This window comes from Talpa occidentalis, unplaced genomic scaffold (assembly GCF_014898055.3).
Source record: "Talpa occidentalis isolate TD23 unplaced genomic scaffold, MPIMG_talOcc4v2.1 talOcc4.16, whole genome shotgun sequence".
NCBI lineage: Eukaryota > Metazoa > Chordata > Mammalia > Eulipotyphla > Talpidae > Talpa > Talpa occidentalis.
In genome coordinates, this window is record NW_023601653.1 from 69,687,413 (window position 1) to 69,705,713 (window position 18,301).

General features: G+C 43.2%; 4 protein-coding genes across 6 annotated transcripts in view; 1 reads left to right on the forward strand and 3 right to left on the reverse strand.

The window, feature by feature from the left end:
* MLF2 (myeloid leukemia factor 2) overlaps positions 1-1,473 on the forward strand; it is a 26,890-nt gene extending 25,417 nt beyond the window's left edge. The window contains exon 9 of the mRNA XM_054696482.1: positions 910-1,473. The gene's annotated coding sequence lies outside the window, so the exon portion shown is untranslated. The remainder of the gene's footprint in view (positions 1-909) is intronic.
* Positions 1-5,833, reverse strand: part of COPS7A (COP9 signalosome subunit 7A) — an 8,921-nt gene extending 3,088 nt beyond the window's left edge. Inside the window, exons 1-7 of one of the 3 annotated variants that reach the window (XM_037514451.2) lie at positions 5,714-5,833; positions 5,024-5,228; positions 2,644-2,719; positions 2,313-2,401; positions 1,099-1,301; positions 321-426; positions 7-158 (exon numbers count right to left, since the gene is read on the reverse strand). In XM_037514451.2, the coding sequence (XP_037370348.1) occupies positions 7-158; positions 321-426; positions 1,099-1,301; positions 2,313-2,401; positions 2,644-2,719; positions 5,024-5,185 (788 nt within the window). In that variant the 5' untranslated portion in view covers positions 5,186-5,228; positions 5,714-5,833. The other 2 variants (XM_037514452.2, XM_037514453.2) reach the window with 2 other exon arrangements.
* CD4 (CD4 molecule) overlaps positions 1-18,301 on the reverse strand; it is a 116,944-nt gene that overhangs the window by 83,619 nt on the left and 15,024 nt on the right. The window lies entirely within an intron of this gene.
* LOC119248379 (60S ribosomal protein L17) lies at positions 9,152-9,763 on the reverse strand. The gene has a single exon (XM_037515334.1). The coding sequence runs from the start codon at positions 9,733-9,735 to the stop codon at positions 9,181-9,183; it is 555 nt and encodes a 184-aa protein (XP_037371231.1). The 5' UTR covers positions 9,736-9,763; the 3' UTR covers positions 9,152-9,180.

The window sequence follows — 18,301 nt, forward strand, 5'->3', positions numbered from 1 at the left end:
GCTCACCCCTTGCCCTTTGAGGCTTTCTTGCTGGGCTGGCGCTGGTTGGTGCCAGGGGCTGGTTCTCTCAGCTCAGTCAGGTGTTGCTCAGGGTCCTGAGATGTGGCTGCAGCAGCAGCTGCTGTCGTAACTTTAATGGTTTTTTTAAGGTTGGCGACCTAGCAGGATGAGAGGAATGACAGATAGCAAGGAAGTCTCCAGAACCTGACAGTCCCTGCTCCACTTATCTGTCTATTATAGTCACTGCCCAAAGTCCTCCACATAGGACAGCTGGCCCAACTGGAGGAGTCTGGGTTCTTCCTACTCCCCAGCCTGCTCACCTCACTCTCAATCTGCTGCTTCAGGCCCAGTTGCTGTTCCTTGTGCTGGTTGGCACGGCTCACCTGCTCCTCAATGCCTGACAGTACCACCTCACAGCCCACACACCTGAGGGCATCAGCAGGGGAGAAGTGTCAGCTGAAGAGGGCTGTGACCAAGACTCACGAGAAACAGATTCAGAAAGGACCCTAGATCCTGACATTCAAAGCCTTGTCTGAGTTAGGAACCCCTGCACGGCACCTGGAAACCACCTGCAACAAAATCCTAAGAGCTAGAGACACTCAGTAGGGTAAGAGAAGTGCTTGGAGTGATGTGCAAGATGGGAGTAGGAACTGAAAATAAAATTGGGTAAGAGAAGCTAAGGAGGGGGAAAAAGGTGTATTAATGAATAAAGAAACACAGCAGTTAGAACACAGAGAAAAAGCAAAAAGGTCGATGGCCCATGGATAGTGCTGGTTACAGACCAATGGGTTAAACCCTGCCAAAGACAGGTGACCAGCCTCCCACTCAGGATCCTTCAGGACTGCCACTCCCCTTCCCCTCCCTCGACTACTACACCAAAAATGCCAACTCTTGCCTCTTGCTTTCCAGGCGCTCCTCAACTCCTTTCTTCCCTCAGAAGCCTTGGAAGGAAGAAGGATTTCCCTATATCCTCTTGGATTCCACCTCTGCAGTGCAGCCCGGCACCCGCCGCCCCTCCCCCCCATCCCAAATCTCCAAAACACCTCTCCCTTTCTTGGGGTGAGAAGAGAAGGGACAGCGGCAGGACACAGGTCTCACCACTCCTGCAGGGTCCGGGCAATGGCACTGAGGTCCTGGCGCTGGATGTCCCGTCCGATGCTGTAGTCAACCTCCAGCCGCTGGTTGCGCTGGTCCAGGGAGCCACGGAGCACGTCGGCGTACACGGCCTCGATGACCAGGTCTTCCAGCTGCCGCACGTTCCGCAGGGCAAGGGCCTCCAGCAACACTGCATATGGAATACACTGCGGCCGGGGAGGTCCAGGTTTCACAGCAGAGAAGGGCATTCAGGCTCCTTCCTCCTACCTTCCTGCTGGCCGAGACTCACATGCCTCCCCTCCCCTCCCACACCCAAGTCAGTTCTTCTAAGAGACTGGTTCTAAGGCAAATAAATCAAATATCTCCACCTCAGAAATGTTATTCTGTTTATCACTTATATTCCACCTTCTTTCAAAGAGACAATCCTTTCCATCTCACAACAGAGTCTGAGTAAACTGACGAGGATCAATTTAACACTGGGAGAGCACAGATGGGCCGGAGGGGATATTTAACATAAAAACTGAGCCTAACAAGAAATACAGACACTGGGTCTCCCTGGTGGTGCACGGGGTTAAGCACTGCACTATGGAGCGATCACAGCCTCTGCAGCATGAGTTGGATCCTCGGCTGGCCGGGGAGCAACCCACATGGCGCAGCAGACCTGTCTCGCCCGCTGCTCCCCTCGGCAGTGTATTTCAGTCAATCTACCTGTTCTGTTCCCCACTCTGTCTTTGGTGAATCCTCTCCCCACCCCTGCCCCCTGCATCTCTGGCCTGTGCCCCAGCTCTTGTAGGCATAAATAAACAAATCTTAAACAAAAAGAAACAGACACTCTGGGGCTATTAACCTCCTATTCTAGCAAGAGAAGCCGAGCACTGCAGCTAAGAGCTTGGTTCCCAGCTCTGAATGTTGACTCTACACAGCAGGGAGGAGGGAAACAGCTGAGCAACAGTGAACGGCTGTTTTCTGGACCCAAAAGGTAAGAGGTGTTTTACTTAGAACTGAAGTTGATTAAAAAATGAAACCAAAAATGAAAATCTAAGAGAATAATATTCAGCCTAAGAGGCAGTAGGTAATAGTGTTGGACACAGACTGTGGAGGGAGGAAGAAGCAAGAGTGTGCTCAAAGGCTGTCCCTGTATAAATTTGGGCCCTTGTGAAGGGACCTACAAAAGATCCTAGACTCCTCCGGCTCAGGACCAAGGAGCTGGCACTCACCTTGACTTTGGCAGCCAGAGTGACGACCGATAAGTGTCGAAGTTTATTTTTCTGAGCCTCCGTGAGTGGGGGGAGATTCCGGGCCTCAGCTGGGATAAAAAGAGAAAGACAAGACAGACAGACAACCCTGACTTCACTTTTATGCGACGCCCTGCTTCTTTCCTTTCCCTTTTTTTTTTTTTTTTGAGTTTTCCACGTCAGTTTAGGTTTGGACATAAACCCTGCATATGCGGGGCTCTCATGAGGATATCCCAGGAATTTCTTCTAAGTCCCTCCAGAAATTGCCCTTCTCCCATGACCCCTACTCCAGCGCTCCAGTCCCTCCCGTTACCTAAGTAGTCAGCATATGTCCCGTAAGCAAACACTGTGAGCAGCCGGAACGTGGAAGCGAAATCACTCTCAGCCAGCTGCATGAGGAAAGAAAAGCGATAACAGGAAGGGGCTCATGATCCACCCTCCCAGCCGCCCGTCGATATTACTCCTGGCCCCATCCTTCCCCTCGATATTACCTCTCCCAGCTCAGAAAAAGGAACTCTCCCTCTCTGATCACTTTCCCCATAGGCAGGACTCATTTCCACCCCCCAGAGCTTTGTTTACACTGTTCCTCCAATCCTCCATAGGCCACCAATTCCTACCCTAATTCAGAGTTGAAAAATTCAGAATGTTCAGTCTCTAACAGACACACACATATCAGACACAGCAAGGTGTGTTGTTTGGTGCTTAGAGTGTGTTCATTATCTCAGCATCTGATGAGCCGTAGGCAGTCTACTGCACTGCCCTGTTCAGGAGGCAGGACTCTCCTGCCTCAGCCTCACTTACCTCTGACAGTTGCACAGCCCAGGCAGGCACCAGAAGTTGTGGCCCTTGCTTCAGACTCACCTCATCTGGAGGCTTTCATCACCCAGTCCAGTTGACCCAGACCTCCTCTCCTCTATTACTTATCACTCATTCTGGCACCTCGTCAATAAATACTTGCTAAGTAGGTGATTTATACATGCATATCCTTTTATCTCTGCAGTAGGAATGTAAGTTGTAGAAAGGTAAGCATTGTTTTGTACTTTTTTTGATATTCCCAGGTGACTAGCAGTGCTAAAGAGGCACCCACTAAATGCTTTTTTTTTTAAATAAACATTTGTGCTTTAATTAATTAATTAATTTATTTAAATTTATACAAGCACTGGGTACAGTCAGAAGCGTGGGAGGGTAAGAGAATTCACCAGAGCCAGAGCAGGGAGCAGAACAGGCAGAAGAGAGAATTCACCAGAGCCAGAGTGGGGAGCAGAGCAGGCAGAAGGACCGAAGTACACTGCTGAGGGGAGCAGCGGGCGGCAGGAGAGGTCTGCGCGCCATGCGGGACCCTCCTCCAGTGGCCGGGGAGCAGCCGGAGATCGAACCGGCGCTGCAGAGGCTGCAGGGAGCGTCGCAACCCAGCGCTCAACCACTGCACCACTGGGGAGGCCCTAAATGCTTCTTTTTCTACATCTTGATTCTCCTTAATTCCACTGCAGAAGAAAACAAAAAAGTAGCCATCGTTTCTCTGTACCACAGTGATTCCAGAAGGCTAAATCCACTGATTCAACCAAAGGCTTAATTCATATTTGCTCACAAACTTAATTCATATTTGCTCACATACTACTGTCATAGCATCTCAGAACTTAGGCTCCTGTCACCTGCCTCTGCAACCCATCCACTCTGGACTTTAAATTCTTAACTCTGCTCCTAGCATGCTGCCATGTGTGTTTGGGGGAAAGATACCTTTCCACCTTATCTGACTTAACTGAATTAGCAAATGGTGCAAAGTGGGAGAACAGGGCATGGCAATTTCGGATGTTTAGTCCTTCCATTTGTACCAGACTTTATACTTTTCCATAATCTCACTTAATTTCTACAGTAACAGTGAGGGGTAGCATCACCTTCATTTTCAAAAGAGAAAACCAGAGCCCTAAAATAAGTGACCTGATCAAGGCAACCTGATATTAAGAGCAATTACTCTGGTTGAGATAAGCTGGAAGCAGGTCTTCAATCCTAAATTACATGTTCTTTTGCTTAAAAAATATATATATAGGGCCTCCCCGGTGGCGCAGCGGTTGAGCGCTGGGTTGTGAAGCAGCCCGCGCCTCTGCGGCGCCGGTTCGATCCCCGGCTGCTCCCCGGCCACCAGAGGAGGGTCCCACATGGCGCGCAGACCTCTCCTGCCGCCCGCTGCTCCCCTCAGCAGTGTACTTCGGTCCTTCTGCCTGCTCTGCTCCCCGCTCTGGCTCTGGTGAATTCTCTCACCCTCCTGCGCTTCTGACTGTACCCAGTGCATGTATAAACAAAAGAAACAAACAAACAAATAAATAAATAAAACATGCCTCTATTAAAAAAAATATATATAAAAATATATATATATAACACTGGGTCTTACCGATCCTTTATATCTGAAAGCCACCCAAGATGAGGTTCATTTGAAGAAGGGGCCACAGCTCCCAGTGCCTGCCTAGGCTGTACAGCTGTCAGAGGTGAGTGAGGCTGAGGCAGGAGAGGCCTGCCTCCTGAACCGGGCAGTGCAGCAGACTGCCTACGGTTCATCAGATTGCAAAATATTGAACACACACTATTCTTGTTCAACCGAATGGTTATGGGGTTGCAAAATGAGCCCTCCCCACCCATTTTCAAATTCAAAGATTAGCCCCAAGCTTCCACGTGTGTTAGCCAGGGTAGGAACCCACCTCTCTAACATTAGGCATATCCAGAAGTTCCCCAAATACGTAGACACCAGGGGCCTCCAGCACTTGGTGGATGAGTGTGGCCAGTGCAGCCCCCTTGGCTGACTTGGCCAGGAGCAAAAATTGCTCCTGATTCTGCCCTGTCACTTTCACCTCCGCACTCATGGCTGTACTTGGTTGGGGGGACCAGGGCTCAGGATGTCTGGAGCTGCAAAGCAAGAGGACATGAAGCTGGAGGTCCCTGGCCATTAGAAGGGTGGGAAACACAGGGGCTATGGGCTGGACTGAGGTACTGAGTCACGTTTACAGGAGGTAATCAGAGATAGAATACTCTCGAACTCAGATGTAGGAATCCTCAGAAGGGCCACTTTGATGGAAGAATGGCTGAGACAGGGTTGCCACGCCCATCCTCTCACCCTCGCCACCCGGGCCTAATCCCAAATCCCACCAAGTGCACCTTATTGAACCCGAGGGCACTCGGATGCAGTAGGGGGAAAAATATCATATGGTGTCCACCCCAAAGACGACGATCCCTCAAACCACGGTGCCCCACAGGTGCCCTCGACCACGTGACCTCACCCTCACGAACCTTCCACGTGGCTCCGCCCCCTTCCTTAAAGAGGCCACCCAAGGGCCGTGGGCTCCCGCCAACCGCCCCGTCCTACCCTGGGTCAGACTCTGCGGGGAGCTAACCTGGAAGTTTCCTCTTCCAGCGCGCCGGGCGGGGCCGAAGCGCCGTCACCTCCGGCAGCTGTTCCGGGCCTTTCCTGCCACCTCCCAGCAGGGCCGCTCTGGCCACTAAACTCTATGGCTGACTTCCGGCCAGTACTTCCGCTCTTAGGGCAGGTTTTGGGCGGGACATGCCCCGCCCCTGCCTTCCGACTGGGGACGCTCTTGTAAGTGACACCATCGCGTTCTACTTTTTGATTGGCTGTAGAGGGAAGACTGACAGGTGTCCCCTTTCCCCCCCCCCTTTTGTTTCAATAAAACTTTATTGTGGAAAAAGCGCCAGACGCTAAATGCTAGCGAACCCGGATGTCTTGCACGTAGGGGTCGTTCTGACTTAGTTCTAAGTTGCTGGAGATCTGGAGGTTGGGGCTGCTCAGTGTGCCTGAGACAAGAGGAAAGCTGTAATGGAAAGAGAGAAGAAAAACGGTCGGAGGAAAGAGGAAGAAAAATAAAATAGAAGTTTAGCTCCTGCGATCATATGGGTAGTTAAACCACTAATTTTTTTTTTCTTAAGACTTTTTTTAGCAATTCATTCTTTTTTTTTTTTAATTTATTTATTTATACAAGCACTGGGTACTGTCAGAAGCGGGGGAGGGTGAGAGAATTCACCAGAGCCAGAGCTGGGAACAGAACAGGCAGCCTAGCGAAATACACTGCTGAGGGGAGCAGCGGGCGGCAGATCGCGCGGCAGGAGGGATCTGTGCGCCATGTGGGAACTTTGCCAGGGGCCGGGGCTCGAACCGGCGCTGCAGAGGCTGCGGGCAGCTTCGCTTCCCAGTGTTCAACCACTGCGCCACTGGGGAGGCCCTTCTTAAGACTTATTTTTATTTATGCATGCAAGAACTGGGGTGTAGGCCAGAAGTGGGGGGGGGGTGGCGAGAGGATTCACCAGAGACAGTGGGGAGCAGAAGAGGTGGATCAACTGAAATACACTTATGAGGGGAGCCGCAGGCTAGATGGAAGAGGACTCCTGTGCCTTGTGGATTAGCTCCCTGGCTGGGAATGGAACTCATTATGAACTCATGCAGTAGTGGTGAGTGATAGCTTGATAACCCTGAAACATTAACCCCTGCACCACCAGTGATAAAGGGAAAGGAAGTGGAAAAGTTAAAGGAAGTAATAATAGCTATCTTGGGGCCTCCCTGGTGGTGCAAGGGGTTAAGTCTCAGCACTTTGAAGCTATCAGCAGCCACTGCAGCACAAGTGCCTTCCTGGGCCAGGGTGCTAACCCACATGGCATACCAGATCTGTCCTGCTGCTCCCCTCAGCAGTGTATTTCAGTAGATCCATCTGTCCTCCACCCCATCCCCGCCTACACCCCAGTTCTCGTATGCATAAATAAAAAATGTCTTAAATAAAATAGTGATTTAACTACCCAGGTGATCTCTGATGCTAAAAATCTATTTTTTTTAAGGATTTATTTATTTATGCAAACAAGAGCTGGGGTACAGGCCAGAGGTGCGGGAGGGTGAGAGGATTCACCAGAGACAGAGTGGGGAACATAACAGGCAGAATGACCGAAGTACACTGCTGAAGGGATCAGCGGGTGAGTCAGGAGCGGTCTGCTGCGCCATGTGGGTTGCTCCCTGGCTGGCGGGGAATAGAACTCATGCTGCAGTGGCTGCGGATAGCTTCATAGGTTGCGTCTTAACCCTTGCACCATCAGGGAGGCCCTAAACTTCTATTCTTAAAAAAAAAAAAAAGAAAAAAGCTATCATTTATTGAATGCTTCCTGTCGGTCAGGCATCCTTTAAAACTTTATCCCATTGAATTTTTACAATTGTACTTAGTCCCCTTTGTGAATCCAGGATACTCCGGGAGGCTGCCTCTGTCCTGTGCCTTGAGTCTTAATTCCCTTGGTTTGGGGGGAGAGCTTAGGTGAAAGATAGGTATGTTATTGTCATTTTACACATGAAGAACCTGAAGTTCATTGTAATTCAGGGACGTGCCTGAAACCCAGATTTTTTCCACCCGAACTTTCACCATGATTTGGAAAATAATTAGCTTTTTTATAGTGTTTTATATTTTATACCAGACTTGGAGACAGTCAAATAAGAACAAAGTTAACATCTTGAAAGCTTTACTTGATTCACTTAATGCTAACCACAATCTATTATTTTTCCTTTTCCAGGTTGAAACTGTGTTCAAGGGAAGTTAAGTAACTTATATGTAAAGAAAAGAGGAAAAAGAAACACAAATGAGAAAAATCACAGGGCTAGAGGACATGTTGGAGTTGAAGGAAATTTAAACTCAGTGTTTATGGTGCACGTGGCTTGGTTTATGATAGAAAATGAGAAGCAATAAGTAGAGAAGGAAGAGAAATGGAGTGGGAGGGAGGAGGAGAAAAAGAAGAAATGAATAGAAAAGATGACATGTAAAAGTGAGAACAGCATAATAAAATATTCAAAGTCTGAAGAAATTAATGATTTAATTAGTCCAGTCTTACCCATTGAAGAGGGAAGAAAAAAGAAAAAATATAAGTGGAAAGAATGAGAAAATTGCCAACACTTCTCATAAGAGAACAACTCTTATGAACCAGGTCTTTATTCAACTTTTAAAATACTTTATTATTTTTAAAGATTTATTTATTTATGCATACAAGAACTGGAGTAAGGCCAGAGATGTGGGAGGTGAGAGGATTCACCAGAGCCAGAGTGGGGAACAGAGCAGGCAGAAGGACCGAAGTACACTGCTGAGGGGAGCAGCGGGCGGCAGGAGAGGTCTGCGCGCCATGTGGGACCCTCCTCCGGTGACCGGGGAGCAGCCGGGGATCGAACCGGCTTCAGAGGCTGCGGGCAGCGTCGCAACCCAGCGCTCAACCGCTGCGCCACCGGCAAGGCTCTGAGTTAGTTTTTGTAAAAGAAAAAGTTTATGTCTAGATTCATTTTTTTGCAGTGTGAACATATTCAATATTTGTTCCAGCATCATTTGTTGAAGAGATTATCTTTGATCCATTTTATTGTCTTTGCTCATTTGTCAATATAGTCAAATGTATTGTTGGCTGTATTTTTTGAGGGGGTCTATTTTGGTGTTTTATATTCTGTTTCTTTGATCTATTTATCTATTCTTTCACCAATAGTACTCTGTCTTGATTACTATCACATTATAGTAAGTTTTGATGCCAGACAGTGTAAGTCTCCCAACTTTGTTCTTTAATATTGTGTTGGGTATTGTGTCTTTTGCTTCTCCATAGAAACTTTAGAATGACTGTATTAATAGCCATAAAATAATTGCCTGGGATTGTACTGAATCTATAGATCAAGCTGGAAGAACTGACATCTTGACAATATTGAATCTTGCTATTCACAGACTATCTCTCCATGTATTTTGTTCTCTGATATTGTTCATCAGAGTTTTGTCATTTTGCTCATATAGATCTTTTTTTTGTTTGTTTTGCTTTTACTTTTGCTTCCTTTTATTTTACGTTGAACTTACTCCCTTGCCATAAGTTTTTGTTTCTTCAGTTTCTTCTGCGATATCTTTTTCTTTTGTGCCACCTCCTCTTCTGGTTTAGGAACAATTTGCTCTTTTTCAGTAAGGATCATCTCAATGTGGCAGGGGGAGCTCATGTATGGGTTAATCCGACCATGAGCTCTGTAAGTTCTGCGACGCATCTTAGGGGCTTTGTTCACCTGGATGTGCTCAATGACCAGAGAATCTACATCTAAACCCTTAAGTTCAGCATTACTCTCTGCATTTTTAAGCATGTGCAGTAAAAATTCAGCACTCTTTTTGGGCCACCGACCTTGCGTCCAACCCCACTGTTTGGCCTGGGCACACCTGCCAACACCACCATTGTAACGACGGAATGGCACACATTGCTTCTGTAGAGTAACATCCTTCAGATACTTGGTGGCTTTTCGGATATGCATACCCTTGATGGCCTGGGCAGTTTCACGAGTGTTCTTAAAATGAACACGTAGATTTGAACCTCTTGATTTGCATGACTTTGTAGGGTTTTCTGGGTCAAGTGAGTAGCGAACCATTTTCAGAGATCACTAACGCCGCATACGGGAAGAGCCATATAGATCTTTTATATTGTTAGATTTATACCTAAGTCTCTCTCTCTCTCTCTCTCTCTCTCTCTTCTCTCTCTCTCTCTCTCGGTGTGGTACTGTGTTTTTAGTTTTTAGTAAATGGTACTGTGTTTTTAGTTTCAAATCCCACTTTTCACTGAGTATATAAGAAAGCCATTGATTTTTGTGTATTAACCTGTATCCTACAATCTGACTAGAATTATTAGTCCCAGGAGGGTTTTTTTTTAAGACTATTTCATATTTCCACATAAATGGTTACATAATCTGTGCCTTCCCAATTTATGTCTTTTTTTTTGAAAGATTTATTTATTTTGCATACAAGAACTGGGGTACAGGCCAGAGATGAGGGGGGTGAGAGGATTCACCAGAGACAGAGTGGGGAACAGAACAGGCAGACTGACTGAAATACACTGCTGAGGGGAGCAGCGGGCGCGGCAGGAGAGGTCTGCTTTGCCATGTGGGTTTCTCTCTGGCTGGGCAGAGATCGAACTTGTGCTGCAGAGGCTGCAGGATTACTTCATAGTGTGGTGCTTTTAACCCCTTGCGCCACCAGGGAGGCCCTATATCTTTTTTGCATTAGCAAGAGCTTCAATGAAAGTGGTGAGAGGGGACATCCTTGCCTTGTATACTTGACCTTAGTGGGAAAGTTTTATTAAATATTAAACATGATGTTAACTATGGGATTTATTGTTGTTGTTCCATTTTTTATTCAATCTTCCCAATAACCCTTTAACTGTGTATTAATATCTTAGTTAACCTGTAAGGACATTGAGGATTGCAGAAGGTAAATAAATAATTTGTTGAAGGTGACTAGTATACGCGGTGGAACTGAGATCCAAATGAAAGCTTGTCTGGTTCCAAAGCTGTGTTAAGAAGGAGAAGAAAAAAGCAGAAAGGGCATCGAGTGGAGGAAGGAGAATGAGGTAGCCTGAAATGACGTCTTGATTCAGCCTTAAACTAGCTGTGACCTGAAAGCAAATTGTGCCATCTTGTGGTATCTCCTTTTTCATATCTACAAAGTGAGCAACTAGACAATCAAATCTCTAAGACCAACTCTGATTCTGATATAGTCTGGTTCTGTTAGAGAAGGAAAAGTCAAAGGAGAAAATGAGAATGATTAATAAGCAGAAAAAGAGAATTTGGAAAAGGAACAGGAGGTGATGGACTAAAGAAGTGAAATAGGGCCTCCCTGGTGGTGCAGGCAATTGAGCGCCGCACAGTGAAGCTGTTCCCCTCCTCTGCAGTGCAGGTTCGATCCCGGCAGCCCAGCAAGTATCCCACATGGCACTGCAGACCTCTCCTCTCTCACCCACTGCTCCCCTCAGCATTGTATTTCGTCAGTCTGCCTGTTCTGTTCCCCACTCTGTCTCTGGTGAGTCCTCTCACCCTCCTGTGCATCTAGTCTGTACCCTGGTTCTTGTATAAATAAATAAATCTTTAAAAAAAAAAAAAAAGGAAGTGAAATAGAGAAAGCAGAGAGAGAAGTGGAAGAAGAGTGAAAAAGAAAAGAAAGAAAGAGAGATGGGGAAAGTGGCCAGAAGAAAAATAAAGATCTTCAAAGGGAGAATGAGAGCTAATTAAACTTAAGCAAAATCTAGGACTTAACATTTATTCACTCCTTTGTTACTAAGTGACAGTCATGTTCGAGGTCAAGTGCCAGGCTGCTTTTTAATGCTAAAGATAGTAAAAAGGATGCACTAAAAAAAAAAGCAAAAAAACCTGAGTGACATCCAAGGAGTAAGACACATTATAAAATATTTGTCATTGAATCAAAAAGCATATATTGAACACTTCTTGTTGCCAGGCATTGTTCTATTAGAAATATAGAATACCCACCCTCTTGATGTTTTTATTCTGTGGTAAGACTCAGTCAATATACACATACACACACACACACACACACACATATATGTGTGTGTGTGTGTGTGTGTATGTGTACGTATTATGAAGAAAAACAGGAACAAGGAGAGGGGTGCGAAGAATGCAAGAGATATTTGCTATTTTGCATATGGTAGTGAAAGTCCTCTCTTTCAGAGGACTTTAAAAAAGAAAAAGAAGTAAGTCATATGGATTTCAGTGGGTAAGTGTTCTAGGCAGTGGAAATTGTAAGTGCAAAGGCTTTGAGATGGGAACATACTTGATGTGTTTAAGGAACAGCCAGGGGATCTGTGTGGCTACAGCCGAGTGACCAAGAGAGAAAGAAGTTGGAGATGAGGTCTGAGAGAGAGGAGAGTGACTGGATCATCCCAGGTTGTTTTTTTTTTTTTTTTTTTTTTAGATTTATTTATTTATGCACACAAGAACTGGAGTATAGGCCAGAGGTGCGGGGTGGGGCTGAGAGGGTTCACTAGAGACAGAGTGGGGAGCAGAACAGGCAGATCAACTGAAATACAATGCTGAGGGGAGCAGTGGGCGAGGCAGGAGAGGTCTGCACCATGTGGGTTAGCTCCTAGCCAGGGATTGAACTCTGTTGCAATAGCTTCATAGTGCTGAGACTTAACCCCTTGCGCCACCAGGGAGGCCCTCATCTCAGGTTTTGTGGACCATTATACGCACATTGGTTCTTATGCTGAATAAGATGGGAAGCCAATAGAAGATTTGAGCAGAGGAGTAACAGGAACTGACCCATATGCTTAATATACCACAATGGCTCCATGAACAGAAGCAATGAGTCCAATTAAGACGCTGCTACAATGTTCGAAGTGAGAATGTTGGTGGCTTGAACCAAGGTGGTAGCAATGGAAGTGAGAAGTAGTTCAATTCTGAATTTGATTTAAAGCTAAAGTGAACATAATTTACAAATGGATTAAATGTAAAGTGTGAAAGGAAAAGAAAGTTAAGAATGACATCATACAAACAAGTTGCACCAAACTTTCAAAGTATAGAGCATTTCAATTTAACTTTTCCAAGACAGGATAAGAAAAGATACTGATAAACTCATGTTATGGAGCCAGATGACTTGATAAGCAAATCAGAAAAGGAAACAAAGTCAGAAAATACTAGAAAGGAAAATTACAGATCAATCTTTCTTATTAACAGGGATTTAAAAAATCTTCAATAAAACATTAGCAAACTGAATCTAGCAATGTGCAAAAAAGATAATACATAAATTATGTATTATAATACATAAGATAATACAAATTTAAGGGTAGCATAATGTTAGAAAATACATTCATTTTACTCATCATATTAATAGGTTAAAGGAATAAATCACACAATCTCAATAAATACAGAAAAGGTATATAATGAGATATTAATTTTATCACAAATGGATGAACACTTGTGATTTTAAAAATCTTTTAGAAAACTAGGAGGGAACTTGTTAATCTCATGCAGGGATACCTGGTATCACCAACTCCATTTAGTATTATAATGGGCATCCCAGTCAGAGTAGTAAGAGAAGGGGAAAAATGGTAAAAGAATTAGATTAGAAAAATAAAAACTGCTATCATTTAAAGAAAATGTGATTAACATTTAGAAAATCTACAAGTAAATTATTAGAACAAGAGCTTAACAAGGTTACTTGATAAAAAATATACAAAATCAACTATACACCTATATATGAACAACAAACCATTAGACAATAACTTTGAAAATTACTGCTTTCAATAGTATGAAAAATATCAAATACCAAGGTATAAGTGTAACAAAATATGTGTAAGACCTAAATGTAACAAATCATAACTTACTGTAAGACATTGAAGCAGACATAACATAAATAGAAAGTATATCGTATTCAAAGATTAGAAGCCCTAATATCAGGAGCAAGTCAATTTTCCATAATGTGACTTATAGGATACAGTACAATCTTATAAGCAAAACCCCAAAAAGCTTTTTGATGAGTGTATGAGACTGACAAATTGATTCTAAAATGCACATGGGAGGGGCCTCCCTGGTGGCACAAAGGGTTATGTTTTAGCACTATCAAGCTATCCCCAGCCATTGCAACATGTGTTCGATCCCCAGCCAGGGAGCTAACCCACCTGGTGCAGCAGACCTCTCCTGTCTTGCCCCCTGCTCCCCTCAGCATTGTATTTCAGTTGATCTGCCTGTTCTGCCCCCTACTCTGTCTCTCTTGAATCCTCTCAACCCCCATACCTCTGGCCTACACCCCAGTTTCTATATGCATAAATAAATAAAAATAAATCTTTAAAATTTACATGGAAATGCAAAAGGTCAAGAAGCCTCATGAAGATGAACAAGAAGGAAGACTTGCTTTATAGGACATAATTACAAAACCATGATGATTAACATAATATAGCATCAGCATGAGGTAGGTGACAAACTGACCACTGGAACACAATAAAAAGCCCAGAAACTTTCACATATATGTCCTGATTTATGACAGAGCTTTCATTTTTGAACAGGAGAGAAAGGACACACATTTCAGTGTGGCTGTGACATTTGCATATCTACATGAAAAAGTAGTATTAAACCCATACCTTAAGTCATAAAAAAATTCCCCACTATACTATAGACTAAGTGGAAAAGGCAAATTGAAAGGCTTTCAGAAGATAATAAAAAAGAATATATTCAAAGAATATATTCATGAATTCAGAGAAGTGGAATATTTCTTTAGACTCTTGTAACTAACCATAAAGGAAGAGATTGATGAATTTGAGTACATTAAAATTAAGAACATCTGTTCATCTAAAGACAAGCCACAGAATGGAAGGAAGAATGTGTTCAGGATACATAACTGAAAAAGAATGTGTCCAGGATATATAAAGAACTCCTACAAATAAGAAATAAAAAAAAACTAACAATGAAAATTACAAATCTGAACTGAATATTTGAACTAGCACTTCACAAGAAGAAATCTACAAGGTCATTAATATATGTAAAGGTAATCAACTTCATTAATAATCAGGGGAATGCAAATTCTTATAATGGGCATCCCAGCCAGAGTAGTATGCATTATGCAAAAGCCATAATGCAATATCATAATGCAATATCAATACACCAGAATAGCTAAAATTAAAATCTGAAGATATCAAGTGTTGACAAGAATATAGAGCATGAGAAACTCCTGTACAGCTAATGAGAGTTCAAGGTTAAACTGTCTTGGAAGAGTTTTGTATTATCTAATAAAATGGAAGAAACCTTATGAGGCAATGATATATAACAAATATATATAGTATTATTACATATATAGCTTCAAAAGTAGACAAAAGAAGCTATATTACTAAGGAATATACACACATGTGGGAAAACAAATAAGAAAAGCAAGGAAGCAATTGTCTTCAAGTCATACTACTGCTTATCCATCATGAAGAAGTCATGGTGTATGAAGAAGTAGGAAAACACAATTTAATTTTGTGTACTGGAAAGATTCTTTTATTTGGTCTGGAAGGTGTTTACACAAGAATTCCCTCTATAAGGATTCTTTTTGTAAGCATTCAGTATGTTTTTTATTTAGGCTTTGTTGCATTTATTTGTATTATACTTCAAAATAAAAATATACCTTAAAATATATTTTATTTAACACTATACATATCAAAACTCTAAGCAAACTAGGAATAGAAGAGATCTTCCTTAATTTGACAATATTTATTTTTTTAAAAACACTATATTACTGGTAAAACATTGGAGGTGTTTTCTTTAAAACCAGGAACAAAACAAGGTTGCCAGCTATCACTGCTTATATTCAGGATTGTACTGAAAATCCAAGTCAGTGTAAAAAAAGGAAACTAAAGGGATAATATTAGACAGGAAAAGGCAAACCACCATCATTTGCAGATGACATGATGATCTTTGTAAAAAACATTAAAGTCTATGTCAATTATACTTCCACAATAATAGAAAGTGTACAAAAAAAATTGTATGGAAGAAAGGGCTTACCAAAGTGGTTGGGTCTAAAATCAAAATCGCGGGCCTCCCTGGTGGTGCAGCGGATTGAGCACCATGCTGTGAAGCTGTCCACAGCCTCTGCAGTGAGGGTTCGATTCCTGGCCGGCCAGGGAGATTCCCACATGGCACAGTAGACCTCTCCTGTCTTGCCTGCTGCTCCCCTCAGCAGTGTTTTCGGTCATTCTGCTCCCTGCTCTCTCTGGTGGTGAATCCTCTCATCCTCCCGTGCCTCTGGCCTGTTCCCCAGCTCTTGTATGAAAATAAATAAATCTTTTAAAAAATAATAAAATAAAATAAAAATCACAATTAACTGCATTTCTATATACCAACAAAAGAAAAAAAAAACCCCATAACTTGAAAAGTAATCTTTAAGAACATAATTTACCATAACAGAAAAGTAATAAAGTACCTAGGGATAAATAAAACTGAAGATGTGCATGCTCTGCGTGCAGAAATGTATATACCTTCATTGAAAGACATTAAAGACCTAAGTGAGTGAAGAGTTACCCCAAATCCATGACAGGAAGTTTCAGTATAAAAAGGATGCCAGTTTGTCTTGAATTGGACCTTGGATTCAAAGCAATGCCAATCAAAATCCTGTGGAACTTGACAAGTTGATTATCAAACAGACAATGGCCCAAAGTAGTAAGGCAAGGTACTTCTGAAGAAGAATATATTGGGCCTCCCTGGTGGCGCAAGGGATTAAGATGCAACCTATGAAGCAATCCGCAGGCATTGCAGCACGAGTTCAATCCCCAGCCAGGGAGCAGCCCACATGTTACAGCAGACCTCTCCTGTCTCTCCTGCTGCTCCCCTCAGCAGTATATTTCAGTCAGTCTGCCTGTTCTGTTCCCCACTCTGTCTCTGGTGAATCCTCTCACCCCCTACACCTCAGGCCTGTACCCCAGTTCTTGTATGCATAAAAATAAGTAAATCTTTTTAAAAAAATAAAGAAGAGTATATTGGTAAGTGCTGTTTGCTCAAGAAGATGTCTAGATTTATTTTAAAGCTAAAGGATTTAAGAAAATGTTATTGGGCCTCCCTGGTGGTGCAGCGGTTGAGCGCTGGGCTGCAAAGCTGCCCTCAGCCTCTTCAGAGCCGGTTCGATCCCTGGCCCCTGGAGAGGGTCCCACATGGCATGCAGACCTCTCCTGCCACGCTCTCTGCTCCCCTCAGCAGTGTACTTCATCAGTCTGCCTGTTCTGTTCCCCGCTCTGACTCTGATGAATTCTCTCACCCTCCCGCGCTTCTGACTGTACTCAGTGATTGTATAAATAAATAAATCTTTCAAAAAAAAAAGTGTTATTGGTGCAGGTTTTTTTTTAAAAAAGATTTATTTATTTATGCATACAAGAGCTAGGGTACAGGCCAGAGAAGAGGGGGGCAGTGAGAGGATTCACCAGAGAGAGAGTAGGGAGCAGAACAAGCAGACTGACTGAAACACACTGCTGAGGGGAGCAGCGGGTGAGACAGGAGAGATCTGCTGCGCCATGTGGGTTGCTCTCTGGCAGGCCAGGGATGGAACTCATGCTGCAGAGACTGCGGATTGCTTTACAGTGCAGTGCTTAACCCCTTGTGCCACCAGGGAGGCCCCTGGTGAAGGTTTTTAAAAGTTGACCAATGGAACAATACATAGTGTCCAAACTGATTCATGTATATGTGCAACAGAGTTAGCAAAGCAGTGAAGTGAAATAACTCATTTTCCACTAGGGTCAAAATAAGGGGGGTGGGAATTGTATGGGGAATATAACCAAGATGAAAATGCATACATTGTGCAAAAATGAAAAATGATGTAAAAATATATAAAATAAAATAAATGAGAAATAGATCCTTACAAACATTATATGTGAAAATCAATCCTAGGTAGATTTAGGACTTAAGTATAAAGAGCAAAAGTTTAAAATCTTTTGAAGAACATGTAAGAAAATATTTTTCTGAACAGGAAATAGTGGTTTGTTAAGGGATACTCCTCAAGTGAAGTGTTGATAAATGTTTTTATTAAAATTAAGAATTCTGACAATCAAAATATATCATGAAAAAGGTGACATATAACTGACGAAAGATCAGTATCCAGAATGTGTGAGGAATTCCTACAAATCAGTAAGAAAAATACAAGTAACTCAAATGATCAGGCATTTTCCAGAAGAGGAGATTAAAAAATTGGGCATATGGAAAATGCTCAAGTGCATGGTCACTAGAGAAATGCCAAAAACAAAACAAAACACACACACTGAGATACGCATACAAGATTGGCCAAAAGTAAAGTAAGTCTGAAAATACACGTTAGAGAGAACATAAGTTGATGGGAACGCAGGAACTCAGATATTTATGATAAGATGTCAATTGAAAAGCACCTTGGCATTCTCTCTAAGATGGGTCCTCTTACACCTCACAACTTAGCAATCTCATGGCAGAATATGGGCACTAGAGAAGCTCTTGCACACATACAGGAGAGAAACACAAGGTCATAACAACAACATCTATAATAGCAAAAAGAGGAGGCAATTTATAAATCCGCCAACAGAAGAAGTGATATATATAGCCTATTCACATAGTGGTGCATTATAGTTTAGTGAAAGTGTATGAGCTCTAGCTACATGCAATCATATAGATAAATCTTGGAAATATACTGTTGAGTGAAAAAACAAAGGTATACCAGAAGACT